We start from the raw sequence: 20,806 nt of genomic DNA on the forward strand, positions 1-20,806 counted from the left end.
ACTCTTTATAAGAACACAGCTCAGTGGGTCTTCTGACCAGTCACAGAGTCACAGGGCTTCCTCCTGACATGCGTTCTGGAGCACTTACCATTCAGAGAAGACTAAGTTCAACAGTTGTGAAGAACAGGTACTTTGAGATGAATCAGGAACTAAAAAAAATTTCTTTGAATTTGTAAGATACTAAGTCCATATCATCTTTCATGATGAGTTATTATAGAATAATAATTACATACATACAAGTGTTATGAAATTTTCAAAAGGCCAAAATTAATCTCCACCTCTCACAAAAACATACTTCAAATACATTTTAACTGAGTAACTCAATTTCAAGTGCAACTGGGCTTAGAATTGGCAACTTGGATGAAAATTGAACCATGAAATGAAAATTAAAAGGATCATAATACTTGAATGGGAACATTAATAAATTTTTCTATCACAGATAGTTTACTTTTCTGCAACATAAATAGATCATAAACATATGCTAGAGATGCCAGTCAATGCTTTGCACTTATCTACTCTTCTTTCTAAGAGAGCCTCCATTCCTGGCTGCTGCTCAAGGGGTGGCCTAGGTAGCCATGTTTATATCTAGTGGCCTGATCTCTATTCACACCTAATGAATCTGGAATTGGTATCTGACCTAAACTGAACTATCTGTCTCCCGACCTTGAGATTTGTACTTGAAACACTGGTTGTTGTCTATGAGGTACCATAATGCACAGCCAATTGGATTTGGAACAGACTAAACACAGTGCACTTACTTAGAAGCAGAGAAACCAAGAGAAAACAAAGAAAGCTATTCTGGAGAGATGCAGAATGACAAAAATACATGCCGCAGTCGTTACAAGCTTGCATATGGGTGGAATTTCAGTTCTTTCACTTGGTGTAAAATAAAGGCAAATTAACTAGTGGGTTACTTAAGAGTCCAAATGAGAATTATTTACAATAAAACTAAAACAATAGCACATAGGGGAAAACATTTGCTTAAATACAAAATCATGAATTGTCTTGACTCCAGAGGACAAACTTTTGGGTTTTCTGACTCTGTGGGAGCTATTTTACAACTCTATAAATTGTAAATAATTTATACAAGTGCAAAATAATTCTTGTCTGTACATATGCGAGTGTTGTCCTATGCATTAGAAGGTAAATTGACTTCCTTGCCCTCGTGTGGAAGAAGATAATTTTACCTCCACTTCCACATTCATTTAAACTTTTCTTTACCCAATATAAATCTGTGTTTTTCCTTTTTTAATCTTTAAACTGGTTGTAACACCTCACTAACTTCCTTATTAGTGAGTTAAATAATACCTTTAACAAGTGTTCTTTTTTATATATGTATGAGAATCATGCTTTTATTTTTTTGAAAAATTTCTTTTAACAGTTTTGGGAGTTTGCCACGACCATGTCCAGTGGATTCACTTAACAAGACCAGGCGTATTAGTCTGTTTTCACACTGCTATAAAGAAATACCGGAGACTGGGTAATTTATAAAGGAAAGGTTTAACTGACTCACAGTTCTGAATGGCTGGGGAGGCCTCAGGAAACTTACAATCATGGTGGAACGGGAAAAGGCACATCTTACATGGCAGCAGGTGAGAGAGAGAGAAAGGAGCGAAGGGGGAAGAGTCCCTCATAAAAACCATTAGATCTTGTGAGAACTCACTTGCTATCACAAGAACAGCATGGGGAAACTGCCCCCATGTTCCAGTCACCTCCCACCAGGTCTCTCACTAGACATGAGGGGATTATGGGGATTACAATTCAAGAGGAGATTTGGGTGGAGATACAGTCAAACCATATCACCAGGTAAACTGTCACCAGAGAAATGCATCTGATGGGTAGTTTAAGCCTAGCATGTCTTGGCTTCCAAAGGTAAATCCAAATCAGCAATAGAAATTTGCTGATGATGTTTTTCTATTTTTAGTTTTCTTCTCTACTAATTTTATGTTTTGTTTTTTGTTCTTTTGCAGCTGATAAGTTATTTCCCATTAGTGGCAGCAATAACTGGCAATTTGGTTTTTATGATCTGACCATTTGATTTCTGTAGAAGAATTTGTGGCTAATAAAGATCTATTCTCTGCTGAGTGCAAGACAACAAAGTGTTGGATTCGTTAGTCTTCTGGTTTGTCAATTTATCTATTTAGGGCTCAAATCAATTAAGAATTTCCTATCAGGAAAGAGAACAGCTCTTTAGTATCTGAACTGGAAAGTTATTGTGACATTGTATTTACTCTTGCCCAATGGCTGAAATTTTAGAATTAAAACTCTAAGTGCTATCTATCTCTGTGTATGTGTCTATAATTCAGAAAGAATTTTACTTTCCTTGTGTGAGTGTGTAATGTTTTCCATCTCAGGATGTTATCAGTAAGTTCAAATACAAACTGTTAAAGGGGCCTGTTCTGATTGACTAATAGAGACACTTACATGGATTGAGTAATCCAAAAATTCCCAGAAAATAATATTCTAATAATTTAAGTGTGCTAAAATCTAAAAGAAAAGTATTCTTACTGAAACTAACAAGCAGAGAAGCCATGTTCACAAAGTTTAGGTGAATCTTTGGCAAACAAGACTAATTTTTTTGTTTTGATAAAGTCATCTATGTCTTATCTAATTTATCAATGTTAAGTATAATGCAATCCTATACTTACCTTAGTTGGGAATGTTTTTCCTAAATTAAAACTGATTTATTGATCAAATAAACTAGCATTACTTCCACTTTATGGTTAAAGATTATGAAAAATATAAATTTGTATTTGGCCAAATTGAGTCATTATTCTGATTTTCAACAAAAGTTTTATTTTATGTCAATTTGAAGATAATTTCAGTGATCTCTATTTTTCCTTTTCAGCACTGTGTTGAATATGAATGGTATAAGCAGAAAACCTACCCTGTTTCAGATCTTAGAGGGAGAGGATTCAATCTCACTAAACATAATGTTTGCTGTAGGTATTTTGCAGATGATCCTTATTAAGAGGAGGAAGTTCTGCTCTATTTGTTTTCTCTTTTTTTTTCTGAGAGTTTTGTCATAAATGGGTGTTGGAATTTTGTCAAATGCTTTTTCCTCATCAATCAGTATAATCATGTGAGTTTTCTTCTCTAGCCTGTTAATATGGCAGACAACATTGACTAATACTCAAATATTGAATCAGTGTTGAATATCTGGAATAAATCACATTTGGTCAGGCTGCATAATTATTTTTACACATTGTTTAATTGTATCTGATATTATCATGTTAAGGATTTGTCTGTATTCATCAGTGATACTGGTCTGTCATTTTCTTTTCTTTTATTTGTAGTGCCCATCTGATTTGGTATTAGAGATATAGTACCTTCATAGAATTAATTACAAAGTGTATCATCCTCTTCTATTATCTGTAGGAGATGGCATAGTATTGGTACTAATTCCTCTTTAAATATTTGGTAGAATTTTTCATTGAAAGCATCTGTGCCTGAAGATTTCTTTTTTGGGAGTTTTTAATTTCTAAATTTAATTTCCTAAATAGTTATAGTGCTATTCAAATGATTTTTATACTGTTTGAGTTAAAGTGGCTTGTATTTTTCAAGGAAGTAGTTTATTTAAGTTGTCAAATTTATGTGTGTCGTATTCCCTTACTACTCTATTGATGTTTTCAGGGTCTACAATGATAGGTCCTGTTTTATTCCTGATATTAGTGATTTAAGCCTTGTTTCTTCCTTCCTTCCTTCTTTCCCACTCTTTTTTTCTTTCTTCCTTTCTTGTCAGACTTCCTAGAGATTTGCCAATTTTATGTATCTTTTCAAATAACCAGTTTTTGCTTTTTATTTTCCATATTTAATTTTCATTGACTTCTGCTCTTACCTTTATTATTTCCTTCCTTTTGTTTACTTTGGATTTATTCTTGCTCTGCTTTTTTTGGGTTTTGTAGGTGAAAGCTTGCATTTTAGACTACTCTGTTTTCTGAATGTAAGTATTTAGTGTATAATTTCCCTCTAAGCACTGTTTTAACTGTGTTCCACAAATTTTAATATATTGTTTTTTCTGTTCAATGTACTTTTTGATTTCTCTTGAGGCCTCTCTTTGACCCACAGATTATTTAGAAGTATGTCATTTAGTTTGAATATATCCCTGGTAACATTTTGTTATTGATTTCCAGTTTGATTCCATTGTGGTTAAAAAACACACTCTGTATGATTTCAAATCTTCTACATTTGTTAAGGTTTATGGTCTATCTTGCTATATTTTTTGTGGGTTCTTGAAAAGAATGTGTGTAGTCCTACTTTCGTAGAAGAAAAAAAATGTGTGCAGTGTTCTATAAATGTAAATTCGATCCTATTGGCTGTTGTTAAGTTCTTCTATACCCTTGCTGGTTTTCTGCCTAGTTGTAGTATCAGTTGTTGAGAGATGCTGCAGTCTCCACATATAATTGTGGATTTGTTATTTCTAATTTCAGTTCTGTCAGTTTTTGCTTCACATATTTTGCAGCTGTTGTTTGGTACATAAAGATTTCTCGTTTGATACTCTCATCATTATATAATGTTCCTCTTTGTCTCATAATTTTCTTTGCTCTGAAGTCCACTTTATCTGATGATATAGCCACTCCTGTTTTCTGTTTACTAATGTTTTAATGATATAGCTTTTCTATCATTTTACTTTCAATATTTTGAGCAAAAGACTGCCTAATTTCCTTTGTCTGAAGTTCCTTTTAATAAATAAGAACTAAACAACAATCTCTAATTTCTTAATTGAAGTTTTGTAGTTTATTCTTTCAAAAATGTTTCTAAGATGGTGGATAAAATTTTAACTTTGGATCATAATATTTGAGTTCCTAGGAATACTTTACCTACAACCAGTCCAACAAAAAAGAAATTATTTTTTCACGAGCAGGAAGAAATGCAGAGAAAACCTGAAAAACTTTGACTACATAAACATATGTGTAAATACCAAGCAGCTATAAAGTCTCCCACTATTTAGTTGGTGACTAAATATGAGGGGAATTAAGGGAATATATCCTTACCTATTTAACAGTACAGTTGTTGTTTCTCTTTAACTGAAATCTCTGTACACTGACAAATGACCTATGTGGGAGAACTCTAAAAAAGATACATACAAGGTGTAAACATTGGTATCCAGTGTTGGAAATACCCATTCTTAGATACAAACTCAATATGGTTTTATTGTCTTGCAGTAATCAGAATTTATTTTCTTAGGCTTTGACAAAAGGAGTTGCAACGAAGAGAGGTGCTGCATTTCTTCTTTGTCCTTGAGAAAACATTAACTCCTTTCTGTTACCATTCAAGGACACAATGCTGAGAGAGGCCTGGATCTTTGGCACATTTTTGTCCTCTCGCAACATCTCTTTGTTTCATTGTATTTCTGTACTGTACATGCTGTTCTAGCACATTAAATCTAACAGAGGAAATTTTAGGTGTAAACTGTGTATAGGCATATTGGAGATAGAATACTAACATTATTTTACACTGTAGCATTCTGTTGCTGGGAACGTGGCTAAAGCTCTAATCCTTTCTGGTGTTTTCTTGGTACCAAACCCATTACCCTCCTTCTTCTTTGGTTCCTCCTTTCAATTAGACTCTGAACCTTAGGCTTATGATTCTCAAGGATGAGACTATCTGACACTTGAACGCAGAGCTCACTATATGTCAGGCACTGTATCATGCACCTTGTACTGTCTCATTTAATTTTATGACATCATAATAAGAATATTATCTCAAAATAAAGCTAGGATAATATAATAATAAAAAGATGAGAAAACTGATTTCAAAGAGGTTATTAACTTGTCTGCATTCACGCAGCTACTAAGTTTTAGAGCCTGCACTGGAATCTAGGCTTGCCTGCTCCCCAACCCACTCTTTTACCAACACGTGAATTCTGTATTATGTGATCAATTCAACAACTAGCTGCTAGATTTCGCCTTTTAGCAGGATTTTGTGATTTGGCCACTATATTAGTACTGCTATCTGCCTGAGGAACACAGCTAATGTCCCTGTAGCTGTTTCTAGGCTTCCTGTCTTTTCTGTAGCTCTTCTCTGCTTTTCCTTTCTGGTTCTAAACTCTGCCAAAAATCTTTTTCTCTATCACTTATGCTAGATAACTGAGTCCGAACATTCTGTGTCCTCTTTCTAGTTTCTATCTTTTCTCTATAATTTCCCCCCAAATAATTCTAACATAGCTTTCATATGATCATATGAGAAACTCACATATAAATGCACATGTTAAAAGACAATCACCATTTTGGATGCAATTTTTATTTATTTATGTGCATTGTTTTCCTTGCTATTTATTGCTTTCTTTAAATAGTTATCAGACTTAAGATCCTTCCATTTATATACCTACATATCACTTTAGGGTTTCCAGACCAAGACCCAAGATTTCTACCTAAGACTATAAAAAGTGAAGAAACATTTTGAGTACTAAAGTAATGTTTTAGTCTATTTAATGTAAATACAAAAAATCATTCATCAAGTATTTATTAAGTATGTGTCAGGTTCCACCCTAGATGTTACTTTCTTACCCTTTCACATAATTTTTTTTCTTTTCGGTGAAAGAACATTTTTTTAAAATTAAAAATAAGTTTTCTAAAAATAGGGAGATGTTGGTCAAAGGATACAAAGTTTTGGTTATACAGGATGAATAATTTCTGGAGATGTAATATACAGCATGGTAACTATTGCTAATAATACTGTTTGCATAGTTGAAATTTGTTGAGAGTAAATTTTAAATGTTCTCACCATGCTGGCAGGCAGTAAATATAAGAGATGATGGATATGCTTATTAGCTTGATTGTGGCAATCATTTCACAACGTGTTTATATATCAAAACATCACACTGTATGCCTTAAATATATACAATTTTTGTCAATTATACCTTAGCAAAGCTGAAATTTTTTTTAAAAAGTTTTCTTAATAATAGGCAAATTCAGCAGTCTGTCACAGTGGCTGTCACCTGTAATCTCATCACTTTGAGAGACTGAGGCAGGTAGATGGCTTGAGCCCTAACTGTTGTTCAGGACCAGTATAGGCAACATGGCGATCCCTGTCTACACACAATAAATACAAAAATGAGCTGGGCGTGGTGGCATGCACCTGCAGTCCCAGCTACTTGGGAGGCTGAGGTGGGAGAATTGCTGGGCCCCAGGAGGCTGAGGCTGCAGTGACTCATGATTGTGACACTGCGCTGCAGCCTGTGAGACACAGCAAGCTGCTGTCAAAAAAAATAAAAATAAAAAAGGCAAATTCATTTTATACAAATGAAAAACATGCAGTCAGGCAAAAAATAATTAGGAAATACCAGCAACAATCACTTTCAATACTTTTGTAAATATGCTTCCAACTTTTACCTACATTTTTGAACTGTTAAAAAAATTTTTTCAGTTAACACTTTATACATCAACATTCTTCGGGGCTGGGTGTGGTGGCTCACGCCTGTAATCCCAGCACTTTGGGAGGTCTAGGCGAGCAGATCACTTGAGACCAGGAGTTTGAGACTAGCCTGGCCAACACAGCAAAACCCTGTCTCTACTGAAAATACAAAAATTAGCAGGGCATGGTGGTGCACGCCTGTAATTCCAGCTACTACGGGGGCTAAGTCATGGGAATCCTTTGAACCCGGGAGTTGGAGATTGTAGTGAGCCGAGATCACACCACTGCACTCCAGCCTGGGCGACAGAGAAACTCTGCCTCAAAACAAAACAAAACAAAACAAAACCACCATTATTCTACATTAACGGTTGTTAAAGGTTAATAGTTCATTTTCTGGGTGTACGATAGTTTTAAAGACGTAACTTTTAATACTGGATTCAGCCTACTGCTGTTAGCTTTTTGCAGTTACATATGAAGAGTATGATGAACATCATTGTAGGTATTTATCTTTGCATATATCCTTAGACATTTCCTTACAGTCTAAGAACTAGCACTTCTAGTGGAGTGGGGACTTTTTTCCAGATGTCAATTAAAGAATTATTCCATTAGTTAAAAAATTTGCAGGCTATATATTCAAAGGAGATCCCTTTTGTTTGGAATTCAACATAACCAGTTAGCTCAAACCTCAACTCTTGAAAAATGTGCCTCCTTTATTCAACAAACATTTATAGAATACTGGATATGACGAATAAAAAAAGATAAATAAGACCCTGTGCTGGGCAGACAATCTACTGTAGTATGCAGATTTGTTATCAGATAGACTACAATGTATTTAAATTTTGCAGATGAATGCACAAGGCCCTTAAGCTACACTGAAGGCTGCCTACGGCAGTATACAAAATTAGTGAACACTTAAAGTACGTTTTAATTTTAATGTTTGATGCTTGAGGAAAAGATTACATCATACCACCTATCTTCCTCACATACTATTTGTGTTTCTCACTTACATGGTAGTGTGCATGTTATTTGCTTACCTGTAGCATATAAATTCAGAAGAAATATCATTTAACTGTGCTTAAAGAGGATATTTAGAAATAACTGACGCAGCTAACATGAGAAGGCAAAAAAAAAAAAAAACCAAAAAAGAAAAAACTAACGGACTTTTTTTTTTTTTTTTTTTTTTTTAACAAAACAGTGAGACGTCACTTGGGGTAACCATAACGTTGTCAAGGCTGTGGCGTCACGCCTCTAAGCGGATACGGCAGAAGTTTTGGGGTCAGACACAACTTGCCCATTCCAAGTTTGAATGGGCAGCGCAAAACTCGGGCAAGTTTTCCAGTAGTGCCGCCGATCCCAGCCAGGCCCAGAAGACACAACGAGAACCGTGAGTCGTTACGAAAGCCTAAAACACTGAGCTCGCGTCCTGCCAGGCAGCAGACGCACAAACCTACGCCTCCGAGCGCTCCCTCGAGGTCCCGCCTACTCTTCTCTCCCGAGCCCGCTAGAGGTCTGGAGGAGGAGGGGCCAAGGGTAAGGAGGAGGGGCCAAGGGTAAGGAGGACAGTATGAGCATGCGCACTCGGTACCCAGTCAGTGAGCCAATAAGGAATCTCGCGAGGGTTGAAAGTCCGTGGCGTAGGTAGTCGTCCTGGATGCTGGCGAGATAGATGATATCTGCTAGAGGAAGAGGAGGAGGAGGCGGCGAAGCGTTTTCCCAGCCTCAGTCTCTCTTTCGTTTTCCTTTTCCCTTCCCCCAACCCTCCGCCCTTCTCTAAATCAGCCCGCCTTCCTTGACCTCAGTGACCCGTCTGGCCCCGCCCATCCTCGTCGACGTGATTCCCGCCGTGAGGTAAGCGCCGGTGGAACCTAGAGCCCCGCGGAAGAGTAGAACGTCTGGGAGTGTGCAGCTCCTGGGCCCGGCTCAGGCCCGTCGCGGAGGCGCGGCGCGGGGGACCGCTCGGGTGGGAGTCTCGCTCCTCCACCAGTTTATTGCGACTTAGCCACCCAGGCCTAGGCCTCCCCGTCCATCCCCGCCGGACTCGGCCTCTGGCAGCAGCCGGTGACGCAGACGGAACATCATGTCGTCCGCGGCCGAGCCTCCGCCACCCCCGCCTCCCGAGAGCGCGCCTTCCAAGCCCGCAGCCTCGACCGCCAGCGGCGGGAGCAACAGCAGCAACAAAGGCGGCCCCGAGGGCGTCGCTGCGCAGGCGGTTGCGTCTGCGGCCAGCGCGGGTCCCGCAGACGCCGAGATGGAGGTGAGGGCAGCTTGCGGCGTGGGGAGCGGGCGCAGCGGGGAGGAGGAGCTGGCTCCCTCGCCGGATCGTGGCGATCGGACGCAGAGCCAGGCTTCTCTCTCTGCACCAGACTCAGCTTCACACCCCGTGGATACGAAATGATGCTCTCACCCTTGCTCCCTTGTTCTTAACCTATTCGAGCCAAGCAAAATGGATTTCCGGCTCCTCACGTTGAAATTATTTGTCTCTTTCGTGAATCTTGACAAATCTTTGAACGCTCTCAATGAACAGATGTTCTTGGTTACCGTGGCCCAGGGGGACCCATCGTTTTTTTCCCACTAGACTCCCATAATTCCCTCTCCTACCTCTGAATGTGGTTTTTAGTTTCCACCAAACTTCGGGGAAGGGCAAGGAGATGACCCCTTAGGAGCGGGATGCACGGGCAGGGTGAAGGAGGCATTTAAAAGCAGCGCGTCCGAGGACTTGGGCCTTTTTTTCTTCTTCCCGGTCCTTGCGGGGGCGGTATCTGTTCTGGGCAGAAACAATGGCGAGAGCTGGATGGCCGAGTGCGCAGTGGGGATAAGCGGGGCGCAGCTGCTTCTGTGAAGGGAGAGGAAGCCCCTCCCAGGCACTGTTCCACTGGAAGGGAAGCAACCAAGGCAGCAGCAGCTGTCTCGGATCCCCCATCGAATTTAGGGGGGATGAGTAAGTGTAGGAATGAATTAGAGAACCAGGCGCAGTTGATTGGCTCTCAGTCCGGCACTTTTCCTCTTTTTGGCCTCTGGCCTTTAAAAAAAAAAAATTAGTACCACTCGGCTGCCGAGACTTCTGGGTTTGGGTTGGCCAGGGGATGCTGACGGTACTGAGGGGACTGGAAAGAGGGGGAAGCTGCCAGGCGGGTAAATTGGATATGCTTCCAGGCTTTGCAATATCTGGGGAAAAAGTAATTGCTCCTTCCAATTGTTATTCTTGGCCTTCGACCTGTATTAAAATATTTTGTAAGTCGGAGCCCAAAGATTTCTGGGATTTTCCTGTCCTTAGAATGAAAGTAATACTGCTCCGAAGATGAGTCTTGACGCACAATCGTTGTACAGTGAGGAAATGGGAGCGTAGTTTACCATTGAGGCATTTGGCACAATAGGTTTATTTGGGTAGCTGGGGTTAAGTAACATTAATGTTAGTAATCTTTTAAAGAACTTTTAGTGTGAGGGTAGGTTTAGTGACACAGCAACTCCTGATGGTTCCTGTAGTTTTGAGTGATTAAGATAAGATTTCTTTCAAATTAAAATATATTCAGTGTTGCCTTTTTTCCCGTTAAGGAAATAGTTCTTTTGGGTTACCAGGGCTCTTTAACTTGAATTCCCGTTCCAAGGCTTAAGGGGTTTGACACAAAGCAATTGTGTGTAAATGTGCAGTTCTCGACAAAAATCTGTTCATAGTTAGCCTCTTAAAGGGGGGTCTGCCATCTAAACTTTGGAAAAATAAATTTTCACCAGAGGTCTTGTTAATATCTGAACAGAGTAATTTTAAGCCGAAAGCAAGTCAACTTTTTTGACTTGAAGTTGTTATTTTAAATGAAAATTGATTTTAAGTTTAAATATGAGTATAGATATTATCACTGCCGTATTAAATTAGTGATATTTTCATTTGCCAGATGAGGAAATTGAGTTCTGCTAGGTAGAACCTGTGATAAAACTCAGGCCTGCCTTTAAAAGTGAGCCTTTTCCCACCCATCTTGCTCTGCTGTGTTCTTAACCAAAAACACGTATTTGGCAGTTCAATTTATTGAATAACATAGTTATTTTTACCTTCCTAGTATAGAAATATTAGGAATTTTATTTTTTATCCATCTTATCACTGACTCATTTTGTTGTTGTTGTTGTTGTTGACATAGTGTGATTTTTTTGTCTTAAAACGTACCGTCAGTTTCCTGTTTAACAAAATTCAGAATCACTGCAATTCATGATCAAAACTAAGTTTGAGCACACATGCCTAATATATGTCACAACTTAATCTGTTTTGCACTTGGAAAATGAATATTTTATAAATGACTTTTTCTTGTTTGGAAGTATGATCTAAGGTGTTTTTCTAAAATCACAGAATAAACTCAGCATTCTTGAATTTTGTGTGTGTGTGTGTGTGTGTGTGTGTGTGTGTGTGGCAAAGCTGATTTTCCCAGAAATAGCCTCCCTATGTATTCAGTTACTTTTTTTCTTTTTGCATGATACCAACAGGTCAATGGAGCAACTTGTTTTTTAGTTATCCTTTTGGCAATGTGTAACTCTTCTGTGTTCATCCTCATTTCTATTGACTAGATTGATATGCCAATAATAATGATGTCAAAATGCCTGGAAGTCAGTTTTTTTGGTTTTTTTTTTTTAAACTATGGAAGAAATAATGACTACCGTTGGAAAGCACATTTTATTTTTGTAGGTTGCATTTCATGACATTTTGGAATTTTGTAAATGACTGGGTAGGTGACTTTGTCACTTACGTGTGGAGACCAGAGATTTATGATGAGCATAGGGTCACACAAGTGCCAAGGGTCTTAACAATGAAGTTAGACTTGACTTAAGGTCATTTTACCTTTTATTCCAGTACCATACCGGTCTCCTCCCCACAACCTCTTGGTCACAGATAGTTTTATTATAATATGTATTGCTAAGCATAGTTTTGTGCATCATTAGTGAAGATTATACTTCTGCCAATTTTTTTTAATGGATGAATAGAACTTTGCAGTGTAGAAGTTGTTGATTTTGTTGTTTGTCACATATGAATGTCAGGATAAATACATTTGCAAGAGTAACATTTATTACTAGTTTAGGACTCAGACTGTAGTTAGAGTATTCAGTGTAGGCTGGGAGAAAAAGTTTTTGTAATATTCCAGATGGAAATCAGGGTAACTAATCCTGATTTCTTTGTATACATTTGTGTAGTAGCACAGTAGATACTGTAGTTTTGTGACAAAAAGGGAACTTTTCCCCATATTTTATACTGTTTAATTTGGTTTCATGGTTATTACAGAAAAGAGAAACAGATTGGCTTGTATTAAATGTAGTTTTCTTTTAGGGTGATGAAGATAATCTTGTGTTCTAATCTTGACAACAATCATACAGTTTATATGGGTTAAATAGGTTGTTATCCCCATAGTATCTAATATCATTTTATCAGTTTTTCTGTTAGTTTAGATGACAACCATTTAAGTTTCTAGGAAGTTTGAGGTGAGAATATATTATTAGAGATGTGGTTTGGGCAGAAATTGGTCTATAATGGTATGTTTACTATTTTTGAAGACCAATTCTATTTAATGTTTTCTTTCTACCAGGAAGTATTTGATGATGCGTCACCTGGAAAGCAAAAAGAAATCCAAGAACCAGATCCTACCTATGAAGAAAAAATGGTATGTTTCTAGGCTTATGAATAGAGTCTGTAAAGAAAACTTTTTATTAGGTGATTAAATGTACTAAACGTCTATCTTAGTCCATTTTGTGTTACAACAGTAACACAGACTGAGTAATTTATAAAGAAAGGAAATTTATTTCTTAGAGTTCTGGAAGTTGGGAAGTCCAAGGTCAAGGCCAGCATTTGCTGAGGGCCTTCTTGCAGTGTCATTGTATGGAGGAAGGCCAAGAGAAGAGAGCAAGACAGGACTGAACTTTCTTTTATAACAAGCCCACTGGTGATAACCTCCTCCTGAGATAATGACAGTAATCTTTTCCTAATCACCTCTTATTAGGCCTTACCTCCCAACACTGTTGCACTGGAGATTAAATTACAACATGGGAGATTTGGAGGGGGACACAGTCAAACCATAGCAACATCTGTTCAATTTTATAATTAGGGCACAGATATCCATTTGAAATATGTGTAATGTGGAATACTATAACTTCCATATCTTATGTGTCTATGTAAACCAAATGGAAGTATTGTATGAATTAACATAATATGATGTTATTATCTGGTTATGTTAGCAACACCTTTGAAAATTTAACCTTGAAAGTGAGGTGACCACAATAGTTACTCAATGTATGTTTATTCTGCACCTGGCTAGCATTATACTCTGCTAGTTACCAAAAAAAGAAATATGCTCCTTGCTCACAGCATTTTTATATTATAGATGCAATCTTTACAAAAAGAACATGACGTTGTACGACGTTGTACTGGAATCATTCAAGTCCCAGTTCACATTCCGTATCGTCTAAGAAACTTCTCAAAACTATGACTTGACTTAAACAGTACCTACACAGAGCTTTAAAAATTTAAATTCAGTTTTAATAATAGTAGTAGTGGCTAACAGTGAATGTATGCCGTATCTGGCCCTGTTCTGAATGCTTTATATGAATTAAACTCATTTAATTGTATTGAAATCTTAAAAAGTTAAAATAACAATGTATTAAATAAGAATACCACTACATAGTGTGCTCCTGTAGGGTAAGAACAGTGTCTTAATCTTTCTTTCTGTCTTCAGTACCCAGAACAATATCTGGCACATAGCAGATTTTACATATTTTTTAAAACATACTTTTTTCTTGTCCTTTGACTTTCTCTTCCGAATCAGTAAATATTTTTGAATCTCTTAAATAACTTCAAAATCTTAAAATTATGATGTATATTCTGTGGGCATATAATACTATGTAAATTATAAATGATTTATCTTTAGGTTTGATTTGTTACATAGTTTACATATGTATATATGTAACTGTCACCTTTTTTGCTATCAAACTTAGAGAAAAAATAGATTTGCCTCTGTTTTTTAAAGTGAATACGGTTTTGAATACAGTCTACATATTTTAATACTGCTTTAACTCTTTATAGTTTAGATTCTGACACTATGCCAGTGAATCTAATTGCCAATTCTGAGGCTTAGTTTTAGTTTCTTGATTTGTGCTTGATATTGTTGACCATTCCTCAAAAATCTTGACTTGCCTTGAAAGACGTTTTTTTCCCTTGATAATATCCTCTTTGCTTTTTTATTCCTTTGTCTTTCCTTATTAAAATTTGAACATTTCTTCCTAGACAGTTTGATTCTTACTGGTTTTTACCTGGTATCTTTAAACTGAATATTTTCAAATACTTAACCTCTAGCCCAGAAGCCTGTAATCAATATTTTCATTTACTTTAAAATCCTATTCGTACCTCTTACTTGAGAATATCCAAAACTGTATTCGTAATTTTTCCTTAACATACCTTAGCGTTACCTCAATGAATGAAAGCTCCTCTTCTGGTGTACTCAAGATGTCCATGACATTACTGCATACTTAAAAGTTTACTTACAAGTTTATTCTCTTTTCCATATCACCCTCGTTCATTGTTTTTCTATTATTGCATGGATTATTTTGTGCTGCTTTATTTGTCCCCTTTCTTATGATCTGGCCCCTTCCGAGTTTCTTAACATTTTTGCAAAGTATTATTTAGGACACAAATTTGACTGTGAAATGGAGGTTTTTCAGTGGTTTTCTACAATGCTTTTCATTTTCTTAGTGGCCTTTATTGGAACTTTTCTCATTTCTTTCAGGTTTTTCAGTCTCCCAGCATCATTTCGTTTTTTGACATCGTGATCTTCACCTGAACAGTTTTTTTCTAAGCAAACTCCCTTGTCATCTGCTAGTTCCTAACCATAGATAAGTTCACTATCCACTCTTCATTCTTGAACCCAGAATGCTGAGGAGTACTACAGAAAACTAAATACTAGTGCTGATCAGTGTCAGAATAAGTTTATGGTTTTTATTTTCTTTGACTTTGAGTATTTATTGCCTGTCAATCTCATTTAGCCATTCTAAAATGTGCCCACTCTGATCAATCTTCCTTCTCCATTTCTCCCATGCCCTCATTTTCAGTCTTCCTCCACAAAGAATTGCAGGCCTGTCTTTATTTTCTTTCTCTTTTCAAACGTATGTATAGCCTCTACTGTCCTACCTCATTTCTTCCTCTCTCAGAGAAAGAAGCTAATCCAAAGCTATTCACTTTAATTTCCATTTGATTTCGTAATTGATTTCTTCCAGGTTGCTAATCATACTCTCTTGTTTCTGCTTTTTAGGTTCTGTTAGTTTTTCTCCCTCAAGACATTTCAGTTTTAACCTTTTAATTCTCTCAAGCAGTTTGTCTTGATTCCAGACATAATCACAATAATTATTTTTTCAGTCCAAACATCTTCTAGATGCGTGCTCTTGGCTTATCTTTCATTATCTATAAATTAAGAAACGTAATTATGTAAAATTTGCATTCACATATGTATCTTGTTCAGTACTGTAAAAACAGTCCGTAATCTTGGGAAACATAAATAGTGGAGGCTTGTCATCTGTAGGACATTACTGGGGTTCTAGCATGTTCAGAGTCTTGTTATTGTGCAGATTCATTTGCTGCTATGACTGCCATTTGTGACCCAATGAAACACTAACCATGTGCCTTCCTAATAGCAAGTTGGGCTTCAGTTGTTACATTGGTGTGACCTTAAAAAATGATTGTGTTCCTTTTAAAAATACATAGTTGTTACAACATTATGGCATTTGGATACTTCTTGTGTTTTTAGGCAAATGTCTTTTTGTAATTTACTCCCAAACTGACATTTTAGACATTTATAGACGGAGATGTTGAGTAGTTAGTTTCCCTGTTTATTGAGCTTTTCTTGTCTTGCTTCTCCTTTGTTTCATCAAACTATTATTGTTTCTGTATAAAGGCTGCCTAATGACTCTCAATTTCATTATTTTTATGAAAATTTGTCTTCAAGACTCTTAAGGGTTTTTTTTTTTGCCCAAGTAAATGTCTTCCATTTTCTCGGTTTTATAATAGGGAACATTCAAAGGGGCAGATGGCAGATACGAAAGGAAGGAATCGTATCAAGCCCAATATCGTTTTAAAATTTGTCACATTTTTTCCAGCTTCTGAATAAATTCACTTGTGTTGCACAATGCCTCTTAACATTTAAAAAAGTGTTCCAATCAACTATATTGAAGTATAATTGACATAAAATAATTTTAAGTTTGCAATTCAATGAGTTTTAGCAAATATTTATTTAAATACCGTCACAATCATGATGCAGAGTAGTTCCATCATCCCCAAAAAGTTTGCTCCTGTTCCTTTGTAATCAGTTCTTGCTCCCACCTTCTTGCCACTTCTGATCTGCTTTCTATCACTAGTTAGCATTTCATTTAAGTGGAATCATACAGCATGTAGTCTTTTGTGTTTGGCTTCTTTCACTTTGCATAGTGCTTTTGAAACTTATCCATGTTGTTGCATGTATCTGTAGTTTCTTTTTTTTTTTTTTTTTTTTTTGCTGAGTTCATTGTATGGAGGCATGCTGAAACTTTTTGATTTCTGAAGTTTTAATTGATACTCTGATAAAATGTATCTTAAATTTTTTTTCAGCAAACTGACCGGGCAAATAGATTCGAGTATTTATTAAAGCAGACAGAACTGTTTGCACATTTCATTCAACCGGCTGCTCAGAAGACTCCAACTTCACCTTTGAAGATGAAACCAGGACGCCCACGAATAAAAAAAGATGAGAAGCAGAACTTACTATCAGTTGGCGAGTGAGTAATAGTTCAAACTTCATAGTTCAACCGAACTTATTTTTGATAGTCTTCAGTAGAAGCATAAAATCACTATGGTAAATAACTTAAAAATTATTTTAGTGCCATTATTTATTTGGCCCTGCTTGGCTTGGCATGATTTAGCCATAAGTGCATAAGTATATAAGAATATGCATATTGGTTAGAGCACAGTGGCTCTTGCCTGTAATCCCAGCATTTTGGGACGCCAAGGTGGGAGGATTGCTTGAGTTCGGGAGTGTGAGAGCAGCCTGGGCAACGTAGGGAGATCCCATCTCTACAAAAAAAAGAACAATAAAACTGAATAATGCCTTTTTTTTTTGTAGCATTACATAGTTTATGCATTGTAACAATCATATTGAGTATGGAATTTAGATGTCATGTCATACCTCAGAGAGGAACCAAATGCAGAGGTTTAAGTGGCTTGTTTAATATCACATTGAAAAATGATCCAGACTTGAATTTGAATCTGACTTGGGTGTGTTCTAGGCTCCTTCATCACATGCAGATGTTGACGGTCTTTTATCTAAAGTGTGGTGTATGGGATATTGTGATGACTTACATCACAGCAGCTTGTTTAAACTTTTTGTTACATACTTAGTTGTTTTTATATAAATTGAAGTGTCAGGTTGTATGCCATCCTTTGGTGGTGGTTGAAAATAATTCTTAGATGTTGAATTTGGAAATTCTCTAGAATTTTTGTCCTGATTGGATAAATAAGATGTTTAATTAGTAATAATAGATTTAGGGCAGTCTTGGCTCTTTGAAATGGCTTTGTGTAAAATTCCCAAAGTGAAAACTGTGATTAGTAATTAAAATACAAAAGATTGTCTAAAATATCAACAAGGTTAAATTCACTACACAGTTTGTTGAAAGGAAAGTATGATCTTCATCTTGAAGGGGTTATCGTTGTAAGCATAATACCTTTTATTTGGGGTATTCCACTCATTCAGTATATCTTATTTCTCATCCATTGTGACCAAAACACTATTTTAATACTTATTAAAATATTTCAGACTTCAGAAGTTTGCAGATACTTAAATATCATTAGTGTCATGGTGTGAAACTGGAAACTACTGTAATGAATATTGTTATGGGATAGTCAATATGATGTCTCGAAAAGAAACACTTCTGTTATTTTCTGTTTTATTATTATCCTAATTTATCTTTTTTTATAAGATAAAAAAGATTCTATTGGAAATACATAATACATTGTTCAACTTGATGTATTAAATAGTGTTATTGGGGAAAAAGAGTCCTTGTTAACAGATTTCTTTACTCTTCAAACCATTTTAAATGGGAAGCTAATTTACCTAAAGTAATGAGGGTGACAGTATTGTCTTTGAGTATCAGGAATACATTTTTAAAAATCTTTTTGTTGTTTGTTTATATTGAGACAGAGTCTTACTCTATGACCCAGGCTGGAGTGCAGTGGTGTGATCTCGGTTCACTACAACTTGTGCCTCTGGGGTTGAAGTGATTCTTGTACCTCAGCTGGGATAACAGGCTCACGCCACCAAGCCCAGCTCATTTTTGTATTTTTAGTAGAGATGGGGTTTCACCATGTTGGCCAGGCTAGTCTCGAACTTCTGACCTCAAGTGATCCACCCACCTCGGCCTCCTAAAGTGTTGGGATTACAGGCATGAGCCACTGTGCCTGGCCAGGAATACGTTGTTTTTTTTTTTTTTTTTAGGCATTCACAATTATATTCAGTTTTTAACAATAAATGACAACTCAGCTTTTAAGTTTTACAACTGTAATAAGCATTTTGAGAGTAACTATAAAGGATATTTTATAAAAATGTTAAAATTATCTCCCAGTTTATGGAGAATAAATTGGGGATGGAAGTAGATCTTTGTACTCAGTTTCATAGGCTCAGAATGCAGAGAAGTACAAGGAATAACAGACTAGGATGTACTGATTATGGTTAGAAGCATATATAACAAACAAGAAGGCCCTTGAATTCTGAGGAATGCTTCTATCTTAGAAGGCCAGTTATCCTTTTACCAAGCATGTAGTTTTGGTAGAAATGAAGTTACAAATTAGATTCAGGGGTCTCAGTAGGGGCATAACCTGCCTTTTTCTAAATAAGATGAAAATATTTGTTGAAAGTGTCAGAATTGGGGAGTAAGTATTAATAGTTTTATTGAACCCAGCCCTTTAGAGATTAATTGGCAGTATTAAAACTTGAGAAAATCAGTTTTTAAGGGGGTATATCTGATTCTCTTAGGATGTAGAATTTAGATGTGTATTTAAAAATATTTTTGATTAATCCCTGGTCACTGCTTAAATTTCTGAGTCCTCATGCTGCCCCTTTTGCTCAAAGTTGCAGTTTTAAACGTGGTTTCTGGAACTTTTTTTTCTTTGGCGGAAAGATTTTTAAAAAGGTACACTTTAAAATTCAAATATTGAGATTTTCTGACTACATAGTTCTTGAAATTTGATTATCACATTTGAGTTTATTGGGTTCTGGTTAATCTATAGTACTGCTGTATTTTAATAACATGTATATTTAAAATAATTATCTGAAATGTTGGAGATTTAAATTTACTCATATTTTCTTCTGTCCACTGGTTGATGCCTATTAGAAATTTAATTTTGTGGAATCTTGGTCAGCCACTTGATTATGATGTTGAAATACTAGCTGATAATTAAAGCCAAAACTCAAATCAGGTAATTTTGTTTTCATCTTAACAGTTACCGACACCGTAGAACAGAGCAAGAGGAGGATGAAGAACTACTAACAGAAAGCTCCAAAGCAACCAATGTTTGCACTCGATTTGAAGACTCTCCATCATGTATGTTAAACACAGTTGTTTTTTAAAAAATTGCCCTTCGAGACATCCTTTGGTTAATGTTTTGGATTTGGGTAGGCTACTATCTGTGAAGCAAATTTTTAGTAATCTTAGATGTTTATTGGTTGTGAAATAAACTTCAGATTTTGATGGAGATGAGAGCATATTATAGGACAGTAGTGCTATATTTCAAAGTTACATAAAATGTCATTGTGTTATTGCCCTGAAGTATATGTAAAACTAGGGATCATTTTGCTTTATATTTGTCCCAGATAAGAAAACTAATTTATTTTTAAAAAGGTACTTCATTAACACATCTGCTTAGTTATTTTCTGATGTTTTTATATTAATTTGTTTTAATATTTTGTGAAATGTATTTGTTTGTTGGTTAGCTTTTTATCCTCAAGTGTTTTTCAAAAGGAAATGGGGGGTACGCTGTGTACATATTAAAAAAGAAAAATCAGGTGACTGTTATGTATATTTGGTAATTATTCTGGGGAGCAAAATAAGTAGTATACCCTGAAAGAGAGCACATTGGAATGCATAAGATATATTGGAAAAGTAACTTAGGAATTTCCTATTTCCTTTTTTTATTAGAAAGAAAATAAAATCCACAGATAACCTGTATCTGGTCTTTATGAAAGCTGAAAATACTTGGTTAGGAACACTTGGGTTGTCATTAAAAGGACAAGAGACCAAAGAGTCTCTTGGACCAGTATATGCGTAACGTAAGAACTGAGTTGTTGGAGTGGGTACTCTGATTCCTGTAGTCATGTTTCCCATACTTGGTTATCTTCCATGTCCAGCGTATCCACTTCAGACCATGGCAGCTACCTCTAGTAGTTTGGAACTTGCAGAGTTCCTATTCTTC

At 36.4% G+C, this 20,806-nt stretch overlaps 1 protein-coding gene across 2 annotated transcripts in view; it reads left to right on the forward strand.

Moving 5' to 3' along the window:
• Positions 1-8,985: 8,985 nt before the first annotated feature.
• The window catches only part of SMARCA5 (SNF2 related chromatin remodeling ATPase 5), a 39,356-nt gene continuing 27,535 nt past the window's right edge, over positions 8,986-20,806 (forward strand). Inside the window, exons 1-4 of one of the 2 annotated variants that reach the window (XM_007999884.3) lie at positions 8,986-9,610; positions 12,915-12,989; positions 16,955-17,121; positions 19,838-19,938. In XM_007999884.3, the coding sequence (XP_007998075.1) occupies positions 9,434-9,610; positions 12,915-12,989; positions 16,955-17,121; positions 19,838-19,938 (520 nt within the window). In that variant the 5' untranslated portion in view covers positions 8,986-9,433. The remainder of the gene's footprint in view (positions 9,611-12,914; positions 12,990-16,954; positions 17,122-19,837; positions 19,939-20,806) is intronic. The other variant, XM_007999885.3, reaches the window with a different exon arrangement.

This window comes from Chlorocebus sabaeus, chromosome 7, assembly GCF_047675955.1.
Source record: "Chlorocebus sabaeus isolate Y175 chromosome 7, mChlSab1.0.hap1, whole genome shotgun sequence".
In the NCBI taxonomy this organism is placed as follows: Eukaryota; Metazoa; Chordata; class Mammalia; order Primates; family Cercopithecidae; genus Chlorocebus; species Chlorocebus sabaeus.